The following is a 21,916-nucleotide window of genomic DNA, read 5'->3' on the forward strand; positions in this document are numbered from 1 at the left end:
CTGATCATATTGCTTTCTTACTACAATCGATCTTCTCCAGAGTTTGTTTTAATTGAGCCGAGACCACCTTATTCAGGCGATCTCAGACCAATTGTTTTGGCGTACATCTGAGCGGGATTGCTGGATTCATGTAAGAATGGGTTTTAACCACAGCGATTCAAACTGTAGTTCTGCAGAATGCCTAAAAAGTTAGCAGTATTGATAAAAGAAAAAAAAAACTGTACATTCTAGTCAAACCATTCTTCTGCAATCTCCTACCAAAAACGGAAATAAGGGCAGTATAATAGCTGAAAATGTGGGTGAGCGTTGCTATTATGTGATTGTATTGTATTGCACTATGGAGCAATTAAGTGTTGTTGTTAAAAGAAGTAATTCACAAATACTTGAAAATGAGCTGATTTAATGACAGTAATTCTCTATGGTTACAACTAAACTAATTACAAAATAACTGTATAAAATGATAAAATATAAAAAGACAAAAACATGTAAAAATAAATGTACCTAGCTTAAAAGTTAAAATAAATTTACCATAGGTAGAAGGAGAGACAGGGGGAGGGAAAGACAAAGAGAGTAGGTAGGCCTCAAAGAGCCAGAGAAGATTGCCTCCAGATCAGGAGAGGAGCAGAGCAGGAGAGAAGCAGACCAGTAAAAGAGCCAGAGCAAAGTTTACCACCTATTTTGTTTCTTTCTTGACCATGTGACCAATTCTCAAATACTGAGACAATCAAACTGACCATTAAACATGTGACCTCATCGTAAAAGCGCTAAAGTCCACACACCAGGCCCTTATCTTATCAGTATCTGCCTTTGGAATTTGTGTGAGACCCCTTTGGTGAAAAAAGACATGTTTTGCCATAGAAACAAATGCATATGATAACTTAGACTCTTAGGGTGCTTTCACACCTACACTTTTGTTTCAGAACCTGTCTCGAGAAAACTTTGAGTAGGGCGGGAAGTTTCGTAAGTCTCCGGATGCCCCCAAACGAGTGATAATCTCTCGGTAATCTCGCGTTTCCCTCCCGGTCCTCAAATAGGCTACGTCGTGCACCCTTTTCACACCTCCCCACCGCATCTCTCTTCACTTTTAGACACATCGCGTGCACCTTGTCAAACACCACCAAACCACCACCTCTCCTGACAGCTGAGCAAGTCTCTGCAAAATAAACCCTGACACTTAAACCAATGTGAGGAGAGTTTACTCACAGCTGACTTGCTTTAGCTCTTTTGGTCTGATTAGAAACTTTGCAGTGTGAAAGCGAACCGCTCCAAGAGCAAAGAGCAACAATGTATCATTTGTAATCTCTGTTTCGGAACAACTGAATCGATTCACAGGTGTGAAAGCACCCTTACATTGTCAAAAGCCAAACGAACCGCACTTCCAAAACAAAAGTCTAGGTGTGAAAGCACCCTAAAATCTCTGGTAAATCTGATGTGCCCATTTCTGTTTCTGACCTACTTGCACTACTTCTGACATGAAGATATCTACATTCAGAACTCCCATTGATTTTCAAAAAAAAAAAAAAAAAGCTGATTCTGTACCTGAGTTGAGTAAAAAAAACACAACCTTATGTCAAAATATCAAAGGAATTTTGATTTCTTAACCCCCGTAATGACCAGAAAATTGCCAATCAGTATGAAAAGAAAATCAAGAGTGAGATTATGAGGCAAGTTTTTACCAGTCTGAAGATGAGAGTTTGACAAGTGCAAACCTACTTGATACTGTAGCTTGATAAGTGCAAAACCTATTTAGGGTCTTACACACTCACTGCTAAGGGCTAGTGGTTTGTGAAGTGGTTGGTTGTACGTGAGATCTTCCTTTGTTGTGAGATCTCTGAGGGGTTTGTGCTGTGCTAACTACACGTCAAGCCATTTTGGGTCCCGTCTTCGGATGACTGCACAAACAGACTCACAGTACTACATATTTACATTTATTTTGTTGAATTTTAACATTCAGGGTTTTTTTTAGATTTCCTGTCGAGACAATTTATATAAGGTTCTCACTTCCTCAGCTTGAAAGTAAGCAACAAAATCACCACAGAAGGATCAACTCTATTGGTCTGTTGCAATGAAAGCTGGTCACCATCTCGTGTTCTTCATGACATTTCTGATGATCTGCAGCAGAGGTACCAAAACATGTTCATTTTATCTGATTGTTCTTTAATGGTTGTTGCTATAGTTAGCTGCATTTCGTTACAGCATGCATATTTTAAGTGACTTTTGATTTTCATAACTGGTTTTATGATTTACGGACTGTATGACGTTTGTTGACATTTTTGTATTGCAACTATTTGTTTATATTGCCGCCAAAAAAATCTATTCCGTCTTTATTTACTTATCTTCCGTTTCTTCCAAGCCTTTTGAGCATTTTTCCCTTTGGTTTAATACAAAAGAAGATAATTTGAAGAATGTTAGAAACCTAAATCCACTGACTTCCATAGTAGCAAAAAGTATAATTGGAGTTGATGGCTTCTGTTGTAAGGCTATGCAACAGTAAATAAAAAACTCAAAGGTTTGGAAGCACTTGATGTTTAGTAAATACTGACAGCACTGGACTTGCTTAAACTGGTAATTTTATGATATTTATTAAAATCTGTATTTAAAACTTAAGTTATTTTTATAGTTAATTTTAAAGTAATTTCCCTTTTTGAGTAAACTTTTAAGAAAACAGCTCCATCTAGTGTAAATATTCAACACAATAAATCATAAATGGCTATCGCATGTATAAAATATATCAATCTAATGAAATAATAAACTAAGGCAAGTCCTGCACTTTGATAAAATAACATATCTTTGTTTTTTCTCTCCTCAGCATCCAGATCAGAAGGTCTTGTGTTTGTACAGACAGGGCAATCCGTTAAACTGGACCCAATTAAAACTCTGTCTGGGCTTAGTAGATTTGCGTGGATAAAAGATCCAAATGCCAACATAGTCCGATTTTATAATGATTCTAACGCAATCAAATATCACAGTTTATATAAGGAGAGAGCAAAGTTCAATAATCAAACCTTCACTCTAATGCTGAAGAACATGCAGAAGAACGACAGTGGAAACTACACCGCAAAAGCAAGTGGACAAAAAGAAACAGTGGTTGCTGCATATTATGTCTCAGTTATAGGTGAGTGTTGCATAGTCTTTCAAAACATTGACCTTATATTCTTCATGTCTTCCAGTCTCTTTCACTTCTATTGATTTTTAGATGCGTGTTGTGCTGCTTGTTGTTGCAAACTGATATTTGCATGCTATATTATACTACTTGGGGCTGCACTGTGGCTCAGTGGGTAGCACAATCGCCTCCGGGCAAGATGGTTGCTGGTTCGAGCCCCAGCTGGGTCATTTCTGTGTGGAATTTGCATGTTCTCCCCGTGTTGGTGTGGGTTTCCTCCGGGTACTCTGGTTTCCCCCACAAGTCCAAAAACAAGTAGTATAGGTGAATTTGGTAAGCTAAAATTGCCCATAGTGTATGTGTGTAAATGAATGTGTATGGATGTTTCCCAGTAATGGGTTGCAGCAGGAAGGACATCTGTTGTGTAAAACATGCTGGATAAGTTAGTGGTTTGTTCCACTGTGGCGACCCCGAATTAATAAAGGGGCTAAGCTGAAGACAAAATAAATGAATGAATGAATTATTCTACTTTTTATGTATAGTTCTAAACACACTTGTTTGTAAGAGTAAGAGGCAAAAGTATTTTGACAATCGCAAAAAACAAAAGTATTTTGTCAATCGCAAAAACAAGCACACTTCCACATCACACAATCATGTCAATAAAAACTGCCCGTAATTGTGTGCGGTGGAAGAGTCATCTTTCATTAGCGAACACCATTGTCATGAGAGTGTATATCTTTTCTCAAACAACACGTAGGAATACTTGAATAGCACGATTTCCCACATTGTAAAACAGAATCATGGTTGCCTTAAATTTTTAAGTTGAATCAAATTAATCTTATGAGTTCACTGAACTTATGTTAAACTGACTTTACACAGCTTGCATAACTTATAAAATTAAGTTAGAACATGCAACAGCAGCGCCCAGCAACAGCCTTGGATTCTGTGATTTTTAAGTGAAAGTGATCGGCTGTCCATTGAATCTTATTGCTGTTGCCATGGCAAGCAGCTGCTTTGTTTTTATTTATTTATTTATTTAAAAAGCGCATTAAAGCTGAAAGACGACAATCATCAGCCCTTTTAATAGTTTATTTTACAGACTTATAATATGCTGTTGTTCTATTGGAGTTTTTATTCCAAAATGGCAGACGCCCCATCCAGTGGCTGTTTCCCAAATCGTAAGTGTCACCTCTTGGTGATTCTATGCTCTTTGCTTTTAAAGCATTGTTAAGCGAGTTGTTAAACGCCTATGATTGGTCACAAGCTCAACAGAAAAGGCTGTGGTTGGCTCTAACGCTCTGGCGCTGTTCACTGATGAGTGATGCTGATAAATGGCAGCAGCAATCACAGCTTATCCTGATAGACGCGATGGAGAAAACTCTACAGACATGCTTGTGTCTGAATCCACAAGTATAACTGTAAGGAGGAGCTTAACGTGAGCAGAGTTTCAGCGTTTTTTAAATAGATGGAGCGTTTTAACTACTCGCGATCGCATCGTAAGCTACCGCAATATAGAGCATATGAGATAAATTACACCAGCTACGTAATAACCGATTAGGATCTATTACAGAACAGATACCGAATTGTCTGCGTCTGCATCGAGGTGCACCGAAGAAACAATTAATCTTGAAACTCCTATTAGAACATGATTAACTTAGTTTAATAAGTTACAATGAACTAAAAACGTGCTGTCATGACTAATTGATCATATAATTTTTACTGTGCAGTAAAATATTGGCCAGAGCATATCATTTTACTTGCTTGTCATCCCGCAGTCATTCACACTTCAATAGAGAATGAGAATGTGTTGTAACAGCGCAATGCATTCTGAGTATTTAGGACAAGGGAGCTTGATTCTTACTGATCTCGATTGATTTATCATATCAGATATACACTCATCAGCAATAAACTAAGCGCTCATTTGACAAATAATAAAGAAAGTCTTCTCTGGAAATGTTTCCTTGCTGCAGCTCGTCTCTACAATATCAGTTATGGATAAACTTGTTCATTTATTTGATCTGCCCCCTGCGCTCATGCTCTATATCCATTGGTAAAGTGTAACTGGAGAAGCAGAATGTTATGGAATACATAATATCAGACACACAAAGAGTGTTTATAAAGCTATATACACATCAGTTGCGGGATGTTTTTCAAAAGTCGTTACTATGTATGTTTGTTTTTCTATTTTGATTTCTATTGGTTTGCATTGTGCACTCCTGCGTTTGACCACAAACATGGCCGACCACAACTCATCATGACGCAGACGTTCCTGAGCCCTATATGGCAGTCCTTTTTGTTTTCACTTTGAAGTGCCCTTCACAGGGTGATATATCCCATTTGTAATGCATCATACAGTGCATCCAGAAAGTATTCATTGCGCCTCACTTTTTCCACATTTTTTAATGTTACAGCCTCATTCCAAAATGGATTAAATTAATTTATTTCCACCAAATTCTACACACAAACTTTGTGTTGCAACTTTAAATCACATGTACATAAGTGTTGATAATCTTTGCTGTGAAGCTCTAAATTGAGCTCAGGTACATTCTGTTTCCACTGATCATTCTTGAGATGTTTCAGCAGCTTAATTGAAGTACACCTGTGGTCAATTCAGTTGATTGGACATGATTGAAAAAAGGCATACAGCTGTCTATATAAGGTCCTAGGGTTGACAATGCATGCCAAAGCACAAACCATGCATGAAGACAAAGGAATTGTCTGTAGACCTCTGAGACAGGATTGTCTTGAGGCACAAGGCTGGGGAAAGTTACAGAAAAAATTCTGCTACTCTGAAAGTTCCAATAAGCACAGTGACCTCCAGCACTCATCACCAGGTTAATACCATCCCTACAGTGAAGCATAGTGGTGGCAGCATCATGCTGTGGGGATGTTTTTCAGCAGCAGGGACTGGAAGACTAGTCAGGATAGAGGAAAAGATGAATGCAGCAATGTACAGAGACATCCTGAATGAAAACCTGCTTCAGAGTGCTCTTGACCTCTAATGACTGGGGTCACTATTCATCTTCCAGCAGGACAATGACCCAAAGCACATCACTAAATATCAATGGAGTGGCTTCACAACAACTCGGTGAATGTCGGTGAATGAGTGACCCAGTCAGAGCCTAGACCTAAATCCTATTGAACATCTCTGAGATCTGAAAATGGCTGTACACCGTCACTTCCCATTCAACCTTTTTGAGAGGTACTTCAAAGAGGAATGGGTAAAAATTCAAAAGACAGGTGTGCCGAGCTTGTGGCATAATATTCAAAAAGACTTGAAAGAGGCTGTAATTGCTGCCAAAGGTGCATCAACAAAGTATTGAGCAAAGGCTGTGAACACTTCTGTACATGTGATTTTTCAGTTTTTTTTATTTTTAATAAATCTGCAATAGTTTAAAAAATATATTTTATCACATTTTCATTATGAAGTATTATGTGTAGAGTTTTGAGAAAAAAAAAAGAATTAAATCCTTTTTGGAAAAAGGCTATAACATAAAAAATGTGGAAAACATTATGCTCTATGAATATTTTTCAGATGTACTGTACATCTTTATTGTCAACTATGCCCCCTAGTGGGGAAATTGCATACTGTTGCTTCAAATTGGAATCAAGTTCTGATTTTTGGGTTACATATGGCATCACAAGAGTTCAGATTTATGAAAAAAAACAACAAAAAAGCTACAACATGCCAAGTCCATGTAACCTCTCAACCTGCTTCTTAAAGCCTATATTTACTTCAATATATTCCAGATGCAGTGGATTCTCCTGTTCTGCATGAGAAGTTGATCATGATCAGTGTTAACTCCTGTATTGTTGACGTCTCATGTAGTGCCCATACTCTTCAACTCAACAACCGATACTACAGCAACAACTGCAGTCAGGAGGAAGTGACATCATCTGAAATGCAGACTTTAACCCTGTACTGCATAGGGAATGTGGTTGTTTGTAATTACAGTAACCCAGTCAGCTGGAAGAACTCCACGATAAAGATGAATCACCTTTGCACATTTCATCACGAAAGCAACAACTCCAGCAGTACATCACCTTTATATTAGGTTGCTCATAATCAAAATACTAAGAATTATCTTTAATGAAGAGCTCTGATGACTGTTAATGTCACATTTCACTTTAACAGAACCTCCTGAAATGCCTCCTGACCAGCTCAGTTCTTTTCCTCTCTACTGGCTCTTGGTCATCGCTGCTGGTGTTACAGTGTTGGTTTTTGTAGCAGTTTCTGCAACAATCTGCATTTACCAGAAGGGTAGAAAAGGTATGGATAAAATGAAAAAGATATATACAGTGGTCCCTCAGTATTCGCGGAAGCTACGTTATAAAAATAACCATCAGTAGGCGATATCCGTGAAGTAGTCAACTTAATTTTTTTACTTTTAATTACTAAGATGTTTTATGCTGTAAAACTCCTCACTCCACTTTGTAAACACTTTTCTCAGACAGGCATTAACATTTTTCACACGTTTCTCTCTTGTTTAATTTAGTCCAGTATTAGAGAATGAAACCACAGATCAAAACCATTTGATCTTCATTTATTTATTCCGTAATGGTGCCCAACAGCTGCGTAACTTCTACCTTCCTTTAGCATGTCCAGAAGTTCACCTTGTTGTGTAATAGTTAGCATCTTCCTCTGCTTTTTGGGTGCTACCGCAGGTAGCTTTGATGGTGCTGAAGGTTTTGTTGACATTGTGCAAATGTTGTGACACTTGCAAACATACCAGTACTGTACTTCAAGGTCACACTGCTAGCGACTGACAATTTATGTAAATTTTGCAAGCTGAAGGTAATCTGTACTGTACAGGAGACATGGCATGGAAGAGATTGATTGACAATCGTCTACAGCCAGTCAGGACACAGAACACAATGCGCTAATCACGAAGCAGAACACGATGAGAGGCAGCAAAAAGTGAAGCAAGTTATAGCAAAGGACCACTGTATATATATATATATATATATATATATATATATATATATATATATATATATATATATATATATATATATATATTTATATATATATATATATTATTTTTACTCTTTGTGGGATTCTTCATAACTGTTCCATTTTGAATCTCTTAGAAGAAGAAGAAGTGGTCGATCACACCATCTATGCACAAGTTAAGGTAAGCTTTAAATCATTTTTGTGCAACATCATAGATAAATCTCAAATGAACACATAGGGCCCTATCATACACCTGGCGCAATTGTTTGCTAGTTTCAGCTTGACCTAGTGTCATTTTGATTTTTTGCGCCACGCTGTTTAAATAGCAAATGCATTTGATCTCATATGGGCCGCCATAGGCGTTCTAGTCTAAAAAAAAAGAGGTGTGTTAAGGTGCATTGCTGGCACGTTGCTTTTTTAGGAACTATAATAGACTGCACAATAGACGAACTGAGAGCAGGTCTAAAGTCCAGTGCAGAGTGCGTCAGTAGTGCGCCTCGCTTGAGCATTGCTTAATACACACAGTATGAACAGCAACACACAAATATCTTTACATATGAAAAATAATTAAAGGATTAAAATATTACAAAAATTATTATTTTCTTCATAAATACAAAAACCATTGCCTCCATGCCTTATTCATCTCGGTGGGCTTTTTTAGTTTATTCATGACAACTTGCTTTTGTATAATGTTATTATTAGTAGTATTATTATTTATTATATGCATATTTATATTTGTTTTATGAAAAACAAGCTGGGTGAAGCAGTGGCGCAGTAAGTAGTGCTGTCGCCTCACAGCAAGAAGGTTGCTGGGTTGCTAGTTTAAAGCCTCGGCTCAGTTGGCGTTTCTGTGTGGAGTTTGCATGTTCTCCCAGGTTTCCCCCGGGTGCTCCGGTTTCCCCCACAGTCCAAAGACATCCGGTACAGGTGAATTGGGTAGGCTAAATTGTCCATAGTGTATTAGTGTGTGTGTGAATGTGTGTGTGGATGTTTCCCAGAGATGGGTTTTGGCTGGAAGGCAATCTGCTGCATAAAAACTTGCTGGATAAGTTAGTGGTTTGTTCCGCTGTGGCGACCCCGGATTAATAAAGGGACTACGCTGACAAGAAAATGAATGAATGAATGAATAAAAACAAGCTTAGGTTTGTCCACCTGTCAGGATCATATAGGGCATAGCATGTGTATTTGGATATAACTCAGTTTTTTTGACCACACTTCATTATTACTGTTCATTTATTCGTTTGCTGAAAATTAGAACTAAATTTAGAAATAGTTTTGAAACAAATCTTTGCACTTACAAACTAAATTAATGGATACTAATGGATGTCTGTGCGTACAACACATTTCCTTATCCACAAAAGAGTGAAAGTGAAAGTAAAGAATGAAGAGGCTCATTCACTCATTCTCGTGCTGTAGATGCTCTGTTTAACTGGTATCTCGCTGGTGAAGTGTTCAGCTTTTCTAATTACAAATTCCACCATGTAAATAGCGTATGCGCTATGGTGTGAAGAATCTGACACTTAAAGGAAATGGGAGATGAGACTCTGATTGGTTTATTCTCAAAACACACCTATAACTCATTACGAGAATAAGTACAACCCTGTTAGATCATGCGCCACGGCACAAAGCGGATTTTTCTGTCCTTAAAATAGCAAAAATGGATTCTGACAAGCCCTCAATGCTTTTGCGCCCTGCGCTCTGGACTTTACTTCCAGATCCTCAAAATAAAGCCCTTAAAATCCTTGGGTTATAGTAACCCAATGCTGGGTCAAATATTGCCAAACCCAACAGTTAAAATTGTTGTAAAACAGTTGTAATTTGAATTGAATGTAAAAAAAAAAACAAAAAAACAACAACATTTGTTTTGTAGATATTTGACTCTGTTTAATTCATACAACAAATAAATGTTTTAAAGCCAGTTATCCCTAAAAGGTCCCGTGAAGTTAAAATAATTTTTTTTAGATGTTAGTTTTAGTTTTTTAAAATGTCTATAATCTAGTTTGCTCAAAAAAATTTAAAATAAATAAAAAAACGGACAAATTTGCGTTTAGAAAATATAAAACTAAGGCGAGGCAGTGGCGCAGTAGGTAGTGCTGTTGCCTCACAGCAAGAAGGATGCTGGTTCGAACCTCGGCTCAGTTGGCGTTTCTGTGTGGAGTTTGCGTGGGTTTCCTCCTGGTGCTCCGGTTTCCCCCACAGTCCAAAGACATGTGGTACAGGTGAATTGGGTAAGCTAAATTGTCCGTAGTGTGTGTGTGTGACTGTGTGTGTGGATGTTTCCCAGAGATGGGTTGTGGCTGGAAGGGCATCCGCTGCGTAAAAACTTGCTGGATAAGCTGGTGGTTCATTCCACTGTGGCGACCCCGGATTAAGAAAGAGACTAAGCTGACAAGAAAATGAATAAATGAAAAAAATAAAACTGAAAGATTTTCTGCCTAAAATAGATCAACAATTTTTTTTCAAGTCACCTCATACTTCAGTTTTTCATCAAATCTTCTGACCAATCACATGCTCTCAGGTATCTGACATGCCCTGCCCCCTACTCATTTGATGTGTTTAAGCTCAACCGCTCTCCCTAACAGAGCTGTGAGAAAACAAAACACTATTGGCTGTTTTTTTAGAAGGGAAGGACCTACTCTGTCCTACCCTTACTTCATTTTTCAGTTAAGATTATGCCAAACATTGAATAAAAATGCTCATTTCAAAGCGCTTCATGGGACATTTGAGGCTATAAAACACACAGAATCCCTGTCCTTAAACAGCAATGTTTTACATGCAGAAACAACAGCAGCCTAAGTAACTGAACATTGTCTAATTTTACCCGCACTGTGAAAGGAATACATTCATTTATATCAAATCAACAAACACAAATATGTCTCAATAAACAACAAAAGGAATAACCTCGTCTTGTACCCTATCATTTTTCTAGTCACTCTATAAGTTCAAGATGATGACACGAAGGACAGCATATGCTTTTTTATTTTACATAGGCCTATCGAATGTCATGGGATCTCACTTTTCACTAAGGTAAAACATAAAACCAAAATGAAAGAAACACCATTAAAAGAGGCTCTGTTTTGTCAAGTTTACCTGTTTTAGCTTATTGTCCAACATGTTTACAGCAATGTCACAGTGTTTAAAAAAAGAACCTTTTATTGGCCTTGATTTAATAAAGCAAATAAAACGAAAACAATGTCATATCATTTGTTTCGAAAAATGAATAAGCAGTATCTCAACGTACATAAAGCATCTTTGACATGACTGGACCCACAAAAATTCCCAAATCATGTTTTCAGGGAAGTCTATGCCGCATTTAGGGGAGCCGAGCTTCCTCTAGCTCCCCATAGTTCGCACCCTGATTACACTTATAGTATAAACGCAATTAAGCATGTACAGTAGAATTTATGATTCTTTTAATTGTTTTGCAGCCAAAAAATAAAGTAAAAAGCCCTCTGGAGATGTTGGAGAGATCAGGGAATCCTCAGACTGTGTATGGGTTTGAAGGAGAGCACAAGCAAACTCAGAACACCAGTCAGACAATGACAACACATGAGGTGAGAAAAAGAGGAAATCATTTACTTCATGCAAGAAGCATCAAAAGAACAGCTATACATTGTCTTCCTATGTACTCCACTTGATATATGTTTACTTCATCTGTATTTCCACAGGCACAGACTACAATGGAAAATCCCCCCTGCACCACCTACAGTACAATAGGAGAACACCAGACACCAGCACCGCCCACTGAATCAGAAAATACTATTTATTCGGTTGTGACTAAACCCCAACGTGGCAAACCACCTATTCATACATAGTATATTAGTAGAATGCAAATAAAATGTGTGTCAATAGATATATATTTTTTTTTTCCGCATATATTTAAAATACCATACCCATGCATACTAAAACAACGGCAATTAAATAACAGAAATTTACCCTAAAATAACTGATAATAAATTACAGAAAATTTAACTTTAAGACATTTCTGTAATTTAAAGGCTGTTATTTTACTTTTTTTTTTTTTTTTTTTTTTAACAGTGTAAGTTACAACACTGTTTTAAGCAAATATAATCACAGAGCAGGCAGTTGCCTCTTTCAGGTCATGAATAAAAGTCAGCTCAATAGAGTAAAGGAACTATGGCATCATTTTGTAGGATAATCAGCTGTTAGCATTAGACTAGTTCCCTCAAAAAATAAAGCTCTGCGTTCAAACATAGTTCATTATACTTGCATATATTTCCAATAAAATAATCTTCAAAAGATAATACAACTTATGACTTTTGGCTCCTAAATCCAAGCACAAGAACTGGAAACCATTAGGCTATAAATGAACTACTGTACTGTACTACTGCAATGTCACCCCCACCCAGCTAGCAACAATCTTTCAGGCTTATTTGTTTATTTATTTATTTTTTAGAAATATTGCCCATGACAAGGATTTACTGTCAATTTTTTTATTGTCCTTCAGTATACTTCACACTTCAGTATAACAAGACTCAGCCCTGATGTGTGTGAGAGTGCTCTCTTTTTAGTCTGAATATAAAGGACTAAAGGTATGAGTGAGTGCTGCATGACAGAATTTGTTGTCTATATAACGCCAATTTGTAGTTCAATATTGAACGGTGTGTCAAACATTTATCTTAAATAAGTCCAAACGAGTCTGCAAGAGTCTAGATTAGAGTTTAGAGTCTCCTTTGAACAGAGTTGTCTTGTTTATTATATGTTTTAGGAAGGGCAGTGTTAAGATAGAGACAAAAACATGTAACTGAGGTAGATATGTGAAAAAAACTGTCCAGCCATTGAGCAGACAAGTTTCACCTGCCCAAATCTAATCAACAAAACAGTTTCTTTGACCTGAGACCCTGCCTGTAGCATTTGCAGTACTTCAGGATCTCCCAATGCTCAGGAAGGTAATGTCTCTTCCACACCTGGGTTGCAAGAATTTCGAATGAAATGACATTAAAAACAATATAAATTTAGAGCTATATAACTTAATATATTCATTTGAAACAATTTATATTCTCACAATTACTACCAGGCAACTCGTACTATATTTGCAGTATGTAATATGTTTACAACAAATAGTAAACAGATTTTCTATATTCGTGAAATTCCCGGATAATTTACTACTTAGTCTTGTCAAATTTCGATATATCGATAAATATTAATAATAAAATATTTAAAAGGATACAAACTTGCTTTTGTTTTGTATTGATGCTGGCTTCTCTCTCTCTTGCAGCAGGGAGTTGAATAATTGCAGTGATATTTACTTATTTCATTATTTTGAATTGTGCAGATATGATAACAATATAACAGATTAACACATCAGGACTAATTCAGCACACTTCTGGCCACACGTCCTTACTGTCTAAATGTTCAAAGTTGAGGGGGAATGGAGGCTGGAATTAGGAATTGATTAGCATTGATTGTTTTACTGGCAATAAACAAAATAAGTAAAGTTTATTTATAAACTAATTTCAAGAGGATCACGTGTTTATGATTGCTTGCGGCTGGTCACGCATTATCCAATTTATGACTGACCAATCAGATGATTCCAAAGCCACTATAAATAACCTAAGTTCCTTATGATGGCCATCTTCATTTAGAAGAATCCCCCTTCCACTCCTACTCCTTTCCTAGAAGGGTGGCACGATGGCTCAGTAGTTATACTGTTGCCTCACAGTCAGAACGTCACTGGTTCTAGTTCTTAACAAGCCAGTCAACGTTTCTATGCGGTGTTTACATGTTCTACCCGTGCTCATGCGAGTTTCTCCCAGGTTCCCCGGTTTCCTTCCACCATCCAAAAACATGCAACTTAAGTTAAATAACTAATCCAAATCAGCACCATTGCTCCTAGTAAGTACTTATCTCTTAAGAGCAATCACTATCTGCTCATTAGCTACTACAGCAAGGGAGTTCTCAAGATCTACCTGAGCTCAAACTCCCCTCACGCCTTTCAAACGTGAGGAAGCCCTGGGCTCAAGGATCTTATGAGCTTAGGGCTCTCTCCCAGCATGCCAAACAAGCTTTCTAATCAATCATCAGCTAGATGTGAACTTGTGAAAGTAAGTAAAGTCCATTCTTCATTGTAATATTAACTTTCTTTTCGATACACCGAGCTGCTAGATTACATTGTTTCCGCACAACATGTTACATGGCACTGCAGCAAAATGTCTATTTCTATGTAATTTTTTTTCTGAGAATCATATCTACCGTCACACTGAAGGCAGTGAGAGCGTCAAAGGTCACTCTGGCCACCCTGGCGACAATGCTGTGTGCCTTCAGCTCCGGCGGTGAGAGCATCAAAATTGGCTACACTGCTCTTTTATTTAAATGGGCTGTTGCAGCATATCAGCTGCTTTCCCGCATAAAACAAGATTTCTAGTGTAAAAATGTTGCACACTTATTATCAAATTTATTTAACCATGGAAGATCTAGGTGCATGTGGTGTGGCTTTGCTCCACTTAATTATCCAATGTGTCCATATGTCTGGAATATTCTGAGGCAGCAATACTGTTTTGTATTGTTGCATTTGATTCCCGCTTAAAAAAAAAAAAAAGTTCATCAGTAACTCGGTAGTAACTTTTTTAATGTATGTTTCAGTAGGAAAACATAGCAAAAAAATTGGAAATCCGGCGACCAGAATAATCAAACCGTTGGGAACAACTGTGGTCGGAACCAAAGTTCACAGTTACTGTGTTCTCTGGACTCTTCTGAAGCGATGGACTTTTACATTACAATGTCTTGCCGCCAAACCGCGTCACAGCTCATTACCATAAAGTTTACTTGATTTCAACTCTCCTCGATGCCCTCACCGGCGAAGATGGGCCGTGCTGCTCCTCGACACTAATTGAATGACTTCCAGCTACTTTGACGCTCTCGCCACTTTCGGTGTAAAGATACAGTAAAAGTTTTTGTTCTAACCATCAGTGACACCAACACACAACGCTACTTGCTTCTTCTATGTGATAACTGGATTTTCACATGCTTTTTTTTTTCTTCGTATAAACAAGATTGCAGAATACAAAACAAATATGTGTCTATTATGTATTTTACTCACAGTTCTGTTTTATCATGCACTCATGAACCACATAGGATGGCTTTTCTTACTGCTTTTCCACACTCACAATCATGGTCACGGTCAAAAAACGTTGTGCTCCCCTTGATTACACACCTGTTCCTCTCTTCCACACCGGATGAAACTGCTCTACCCAGTGGTCAAACACAGAATTTCAATACCTGTAAGAGCAGTTTTGTATATTTTTGTAATGTACTGTATTATTTATATGCAATATATCTGCTAAAGTATTTTTTTATATATATTAAGTTAAAAAAATACAAATGTCCATGTTAGATCTAGTGCATTTAATAATATTACTTAGGAGTTTTAAGATTTGAACACTTTTGTTGGAATCAGACAATAAGATAAGATTGTTCTAGCTATATTTAATAGTAATTTATTGCCTTTTAGACTTTAGGACTGCTGACACCTAATAAAATAAAATGCAAAACATGATGTGGTTTAGTTTTGTAACTGCACTTGTATACCCTTAAATGTTAAAGATTTAGTTTCATAGTGTATCGAAAATTTTATCAAATATTTTTGTCCATCGTATCAAAGTTGGAAATTCCAGTCTCGTGACAACACTACTACTACTACTACTGTTGCTAAAACCTGATGAATGTGAGGACTCTGCTTGGGATACTGTTTCCAAGAGTGCAACATGCTACACAAGATGTTTCATCTTAAAAAATTATGGTGGATGAGGAACATGACCCTGACTAAGCATGATTATAAAGCAGAAAGAAGGGATAAAGAGTGAGGGAGGTAAGACTTTATAACATTAATTCTCGTCCATGAGTCGGGTGTAAGACAACAGATAATTCTATAAAACATTTATTTTTTGTATCCTATAGAATTGTCATAATATTCATGCAAAAGATTTAAGCGATCTTAGCATATCACACTAGTTGTTACATTGTCTTCCAGGAACATTTAGGATTGATTTCTGTCATTTATTTTGAATAATAATTGTATGATAGTAATAATAATAATTGCATTTTATAAAAAATATAAATAAATTGGGGCATCACGGTGGCACAGTGAGTAGCACGATCGTTTCACAGCAAGAAAGTCGCTGGTTTCGTGTCCCGTCTGGGTCAGTTGGTGTTTCTGTGTGGAGTTTGCTTGTTCTCCTTGTTGGCGCAGGTTTCCTACGAGTGCTCCGGTTTCCCTGACAGTCCAAACACATGCGCTATAGGGGAATTGATTAACTAAATTGCCCATAGTGTGAATAAGTCGGAACATATAAGTTGGCGATTCATCCCACTGTGCTACCCCTGATTAATAAAGGGATTAAGCTGAAAAAATGTAATGAATGAATAAATAAATTGTTATATTTAGAGAAAAATTAAAATAATTTGTGTGTGTGTGGGGGGGGGGGGGGGGGGGGGGGGGGGGTTGGGGGTAATATACCCAGGGTGCCATTTAAACTACAGTCCCCACTGGTAATACATTCATCTTTGTCATGACAACTTGACATTACCAAGACAAAATAATGTCATAAATCTGTCATAAACATGATTGACATAAGTAGGCCCACACGGAATCTGTGCGCGTAGAATTCCACAGATTTTCTGCAGAATTCTGCAGATTTTTAGCCCAATATTAATTCTGTTTATTTACTTGAGTAAATGTGCATCTAAATTTATTCAGTTTTTATTCAGTAATTTATTACTTTTTATTTCATATATTAAGGTTTTAGTTATAATACTCCGCTGGATACTCGAAAAATAATTCAGCAGAAATCCGCAGATTTTTACCAAAATTCTCTGCAGAATAGGAAAAAGCGTCCGCAGATTTCATCTGGCCCTGGTCATAAATCATTAAAATTGTGTCATGAAAGTTTTTCTGATCATGTTTTCCGTGGAACAAATTGTAATTATCATTACTCTGTCAAATAACATTTTAATGACAAATTTTGCTTGTAGCACTAGTTGACGTCCAAATAACATTCGGTTAAAAAATTCATGACATACTTAAAATGGCTTCATGGCAGCATGCGTGCACCTCAGACCATTGCTGTCAACATCTCTGAACTGCCAAATCTCTGTTGAAACATATCCGTCTGTATCATGTCTGTCAAGAGTCTTAAAACCCCCACTCTAGTTGTCGCACATGCTTCATCCTACAGATCACTTAGCAGCTTCATTTTTCTAAACAAACTTGAAACATTAATATTATTAAAAGACACTGGCAACAACTCATCCAAATAATGTGATCATGGTATTTCTATCTCGACATTCATTCATCACTTTAAGAAAACATTTTATGCTATTAATAACTTTCTGTAGAGATATATTCCGTTGTGTTGTAAGACATGGAGGCCCCATACCAAACAGATTCAATTGTTTTTGCTGCAAAACATTTTGTTTTTACCCAGAGTCTTAATTTTACCTAAAGAAAATTAAGCAACTCATCCTCTATAATATTTTTGCTGTCAACAGTGTTAAATACAGTACCTCAGGTTTTTGATAAGGTCATTTAAATGCAGAAGCAAACGAAGCTGCTGTCAGCCCTCTTGTCGCAGCATCTATCATATTGGACTAAATGCAAAAAATAATAAAAAATAATAATAATACATTTTTTTCCCGCTTTTTAATATTATTGATTGTTGGTTCATCAGCAGTTGAGTAAGTAAGAATTAAAGTAGTATTAAACAGCATGGGTCAATAATGATGGGAAAAAAAGTGCTTGTGTGGTGATGTGACTGCAGAGGAAGCAGTGTTTCCTGTCTGTTGCGTTTTGACACTCAGGAAGTGCAGTCAAGAGTAGTACAGTTTTTAAATCCATTAAATTCTTATAATGGCAATTTTTTGCACTCTCTCTTTACTTCTTTGTCTTCTGAACTTCAAAACAGGTAATACAAGTTCATTCTAAGGGATTTGTTTTGTCTTACTGAGCATTTAGTTTTTTCCTAATAGAAGTATTGACCTTATTCTCCGCAGATGAGTGGGCGCTGCCATTTGAATCTTTTTGGCACGAGACTTCCGGTCTCATTCACTTTCATTCATTTTTAGACATTAAAAACTGCTCGTTTCGCTGTTTGATGTTGCAATTTAATATTTTCTTATTATATTATGCTACTTGGTCTGTATAGTCATGCAAACATTTGTTTGGAGAGCAAGTAGTTTGACCGTTTTTTGCCATTTATTATTCCTTGTTATTTCTCCCATAGGCGACTGAAACGGAAGTTCTAAGACAATCGCGAAAACAGGCACACTTCCGCATTTTAGAATAAGGTCAATAGTCTTTACAGTACTTTTTGAAAATCAATATTTTTTTCTTAGTTTCTTTTCATTTACAAAAGCATCCTAAAATAACTTTCTGTACTCAGGTTCATGCTTTCGAATAGGATTGTTTTTAGTTAGTTTGCTTATTTTTTTTGCCGGTTTCTTTTCACAGCTTAGCATGTTTGTTAGAAGTGTTGCTAACCAACGTGACTGACATTTGTCCTTCCTCTTTCATTTTTAAACCTCTAAAAAAGTTATTTTTTCTTCTGGTTTTTGTTTTATGTTCTACTAATACAATATAAATGCACAAAACCCATAGGCCTGTAGCCAGAAACACACATTAATGGGTACTTTTCCTATTGAAATTTAGCTTTTAATTCATTAATACATTTTGAAATAAAATATATTAAAGACAAGTATTAAAATTTAAGCAGATATGTTGAGCACCATTAAATACAAGCTAATATTATATTTAAATACTTAGCAGTTTATTAGGCTTATAATACTGCACAAATTGATTTATGTTTCCCTATATGGCTGTTATGAATTACTGTTATTGTTACTATTATTACTAGTAGTAGTAGTAGTAGTAGTACATGGTAATTGGTAGTACTAGTAACTGGTAAAATTCTAAGTAAAGTAACGCCTAATAGTCAGTCAGGGGGCTCAATCAACTGTGATCCATTAGACCCCTAGCTTTGTCTTATTGTTTTATGTATACTTATTTTACATTTAGTTGTTTTAGATTTAAATATACTTAATTATTTTCCTGGTTAAGCATTTGCTGAAAACTTCAGGATTTCAGGCAGGATTTCATGCACGCCTGTGCAGGGAATGCAACAAGCTGCGTCATGTTTAGGACAATAGATCAAACAACTAAGTCTGAATTGGGTAATTAGGCGGAGACCATTTGAAAGTTTGCTGAATAATTGCTTTATTCAGGGTTTATTTGATTTTACTTTACAGAAATCAGTCGTAATCTTGTTTATGATCACTAAACTAAGATTTTCTTTTTCTCTTTTCCCCCAAAGGGGCCTTTGCTGAAATCCAGCCCATATCACTGCAAGCAGGAGACTCTTTTGAGTTTACTCTGAGGGAACAACCTCCACCATTTGTACAGTTAATCTGGATGAAAACGTCTTTTCACAGCCAACAGACAGAAACCATTGTGACATATTACAATACGTCTAAGGATTTTGAACCTGACAGTTTTTACAAGAACAGGGTGGCATTCAACAAAATGTCCTTCTCTATGACCATGAAGAATATGCAGAAAGCAGACAGTGGACTTTACTTCACAACAATAATTGGGGGAAAAACCATAGATATTTCTCACTACAATGTATCTGTTGTTGGTAAGTGCAGAATTTAGACACCTCAAAACCTACACTAGTCAAATAGATGGTATCACATGATGCATGCATGGTGAACTTGAATGTACAAAAAGGCACAATTTGTGAACAGCCTCTAGAATGACAGCTGTTATGTTTAGCATTGGCAAGGGGAGAATTCTGTTTTATGTCCAGTACATTAAATTATTCTGTCAGTCCATGCTCCAACTGGCAGTGCATTATACCCCTCATAAGATTTTTTTTAGACATTTAAATAATAAAGCGATAAACATTTTAATGTTACATATTTATTTTCTTCCATTTTTTACTGTTGCAGGCAACCATGGATCATCCACTAGCATCTTGCTTCCTTGGATTTTATACTCCTGTACATTGAGCACTATGATTCTATTTTAAATGTTTAGCATTTTTGTAGCATGGAAGCCATTCTTTCACGACCCGGTACTGGGAATCCACTCCAGCAACCTGAACTACACACCTAACAATCTTTTTACCTGAGCTCAAACTCCCCTCTCGCTCTGCAAACGGCAGGGGCGCAAATCTGATTTAACAGTAGTGGGGGAAAATAACTATAAAATTAACTATAAAATTTCTTTCGAGCATTTTTTTAAGGGGACACAAATAATACAGCCGAATTGTACTATTAAAGATATGTCCACACAGTTAAAAATGGTTTCATCATTATTATTATTACAGCATGGAGACTCCGTCATTATGATTTTTTTCAAAGTTTTCCTCAGGTTCAATGACAAAGCAAATTTTTTTAAAAACTATTTATTGCATTGTTTGTTGTGTTGTTTGCAGTCAACTGACTGACTCCTGAAGCAGAATAAATGCAGAAAGACATTTTCCATACTCATAATAACTAACTTTAAAAACGTTAAAATGACAGATCATGTTGTAAATCAGTGAGCCAGTGAAATCTGCTTAACGGCCACAACTCCAAAAACATAAAAAAAATTGTTCACCCCAAAATAATTGTCATTATCCCTTCAATAAAGCACAACACCCTTACCTGACACTGTACATCTGACTGATCCAGCTCTGCATGATCCCCAATCATTACTTTCCCCTTTGCCTGTGATTGATATTGGGACATTAGTATTTTCATAAGCACTCATTCTGAAAGCCAAATTGCTTAATATGTGAACTTTTTGTACTTGGCGTTTAGCTGCACTGAAAAAATTATCTTCTGTCTATTTTTTCTGTCATTTTATAAAATGCATGACACTGCCAGGCACGTTTCTTTATACTGTAGCACATTTTATACACAATGGCAATTCAAAGTGCTTTACATAAAGAATGCAAAACTATCATAAAAATAATCACAACAATAAAAACAAAGAAATAAAAAAGGTTAACATTTTAATTTCAAATTAATTGAGTCACTTAAAACAGAATAGAAACTGATTATACAAAAATACAGTGGGGTTAGTGTGCTCAGTGTAGCACAGTGCTCATTTAGCAAATACACAACTAAATATCATGCTAATTGTGGTCGTTAATGTTAAGTTAACATTATGCCAAGTCATCACAAATGAAACAGTGCATGGGAAACGGCTTTAGCGTTAGCAACAAGCTAACGTTAAGTAGATAAGTAATTTTAATCGCTAATACAGAAGTTTCATGGATAATTACATGGGTAAAAAGCAATTTTTACCTCAACTAATTTATGAACGAGTCTGTATTAACTACATCAAGGAGAATCGCTTTATTTAAGGTGAACAAAATCCGTAGCTGGAGCCACACACCTGACGTGTGTGTGTGTGTGTGTGTGAGAGAGTAGCCGAATGAGGGAAAGCATTCAGTGGACCGAACCACTCTGAGGTAGGGGAGGGGAAACTCAACTATTTCTAAATGCATTTTAAATGATAAATGCGGTTTTCTTTCTACTTAGACAAATATTTTAGCTATATATACATTTATTTTTCACAATTGAGAGTTTTTTTTAATTGTATTATTTTTTTTGGAGGGGGGGGACAACCCTCGGATGGGAGGGGACATGTCCCCTGGGATTTACGCCCATGGCAAACGGGATGGAGCCCTGTGCTTGAGGATCTTTGCTCAGGGCACTCTACGAGAACAGCATGGCTTATTATCAATCATCAGCTAAGTGTGAACTCTTGAAACACCGATTAAATGATCCAACAATCTCTGACAGAGTTTGTTGCCGTTTGTCTGTGCGGTCTGAATTGGCCTCATGCCAACAGTTAA

The 21,916-nt window shown here is 36.7% G+C and overlaps 3 protein-coding genes and 1 long non-coding RNA gene across 54 annotated transcripts in view; 2 read left to right on the forward strand and 2 right to left on the reverse strand.

The window, feature by feature from the left end:
• LOC141378914 (C-type mannose receptor 2-like) overlaps positions 1-877 on the reverse strand; it is a 66,100-nt gene extending 65,223 nt beyond the window's left edge. Inside the window, exons 1-2 of the mRNA XM_073930789.1 lie at positions 854-877; positions 259-749 (exon numbers count right to left, since the gene is read on the reverse strand). The gene's annotated coding sequence lies outside the window, so the exon portion shown is untranslated. The remainder of the gene's footprint in view (positions 1-258; positions 750-853) is intronic.
• Positions 1-21,916, reverse strand: part of si:dkeyp-94g1.1 — a 219,541-nt gene that overhangs the window by 52,063 nt on the left and 145,562 nt on the right. For 2 of the 50 annotated variants that reach the window (XM_073921547.1, XM_073921466.1), the window contains exons 1-2: positions 21,363-21,478; positions 20,718-20,780 (exon numbers count right to left, since the gene is read on the reverse strand). The exons of 43 other annotated variants lie outside the window; for them this stretch is intronic. The gene's annotated coding sequence lies outside the window, so the exon portion shown is untranslated. Of the gene's footprint in view, positions 1-20,717; positions 20,781-21,362; positions 21,479-21,916 lie in introns of those variants that run through there. 5 more of the 50 variants (XM_073921488.1, XM_073921497.1, XR_012389564.1 and 2 more) reach the window with 3 other exon arrangements.
• LOC141378913 (uncharacterized) lies at positions 730-15,549 on the forward strand. 2 transcript variants are annotated; one of them, XM_073930767.1, is made up of 8 exons: positions 1,820-1,911; positions 2,010-2,123; positions 2,810-3,115; positions 6,854-7,138; positions 7,239-7,373; positions 8,195-8,238; positions 11,486-11,611; positions 11,726-15,549. In XM_073930767.1, exons 2-8 carry the CDS (start codon positions 2,066-2,068, stop codon positions 11,870-11,872), a joined length of 1,101 nt encoding a protein of 366 aa, XP_073786868.1. In that variant the 5' UTR covers positions 1,820-1,911; positions 2,010-2,065; the 3' UTR covers positions 11,873-15,549. The 2 variants fall into 2 exon arrangements, with proteins under 2 accessions (XP_073786861.1, XP_073786868.1); XM_073930760.1 differs by having other exon boundaries at positions 730-2,123.
• LOC141378927 (uncharacterized) lies at positions 17,808-21,860 on the forward strand. Its single transcript, XR_012394661.1, has 3 exons — positions 17,808-17,977; positions 19,382-19,705; positions 20,019-21,860. It is a non-coding gene; the product is annotated as an uncharacterized lncRNA (long non-coding RNA).

Source organism: Danio rerio, chromosome 2 (assembly GCF_049306965.1).
Source record: "Danio rerio strain Tuebingen ecotype United States chromosome 2, GRCz12tu, whole genome shotgun sequence".
Lineage (NCBI taxonomy): Eukaryota > Metazoa > Chordata > Actinopteri > Cypriniformes > Danionidae > Danio > Danio rerio.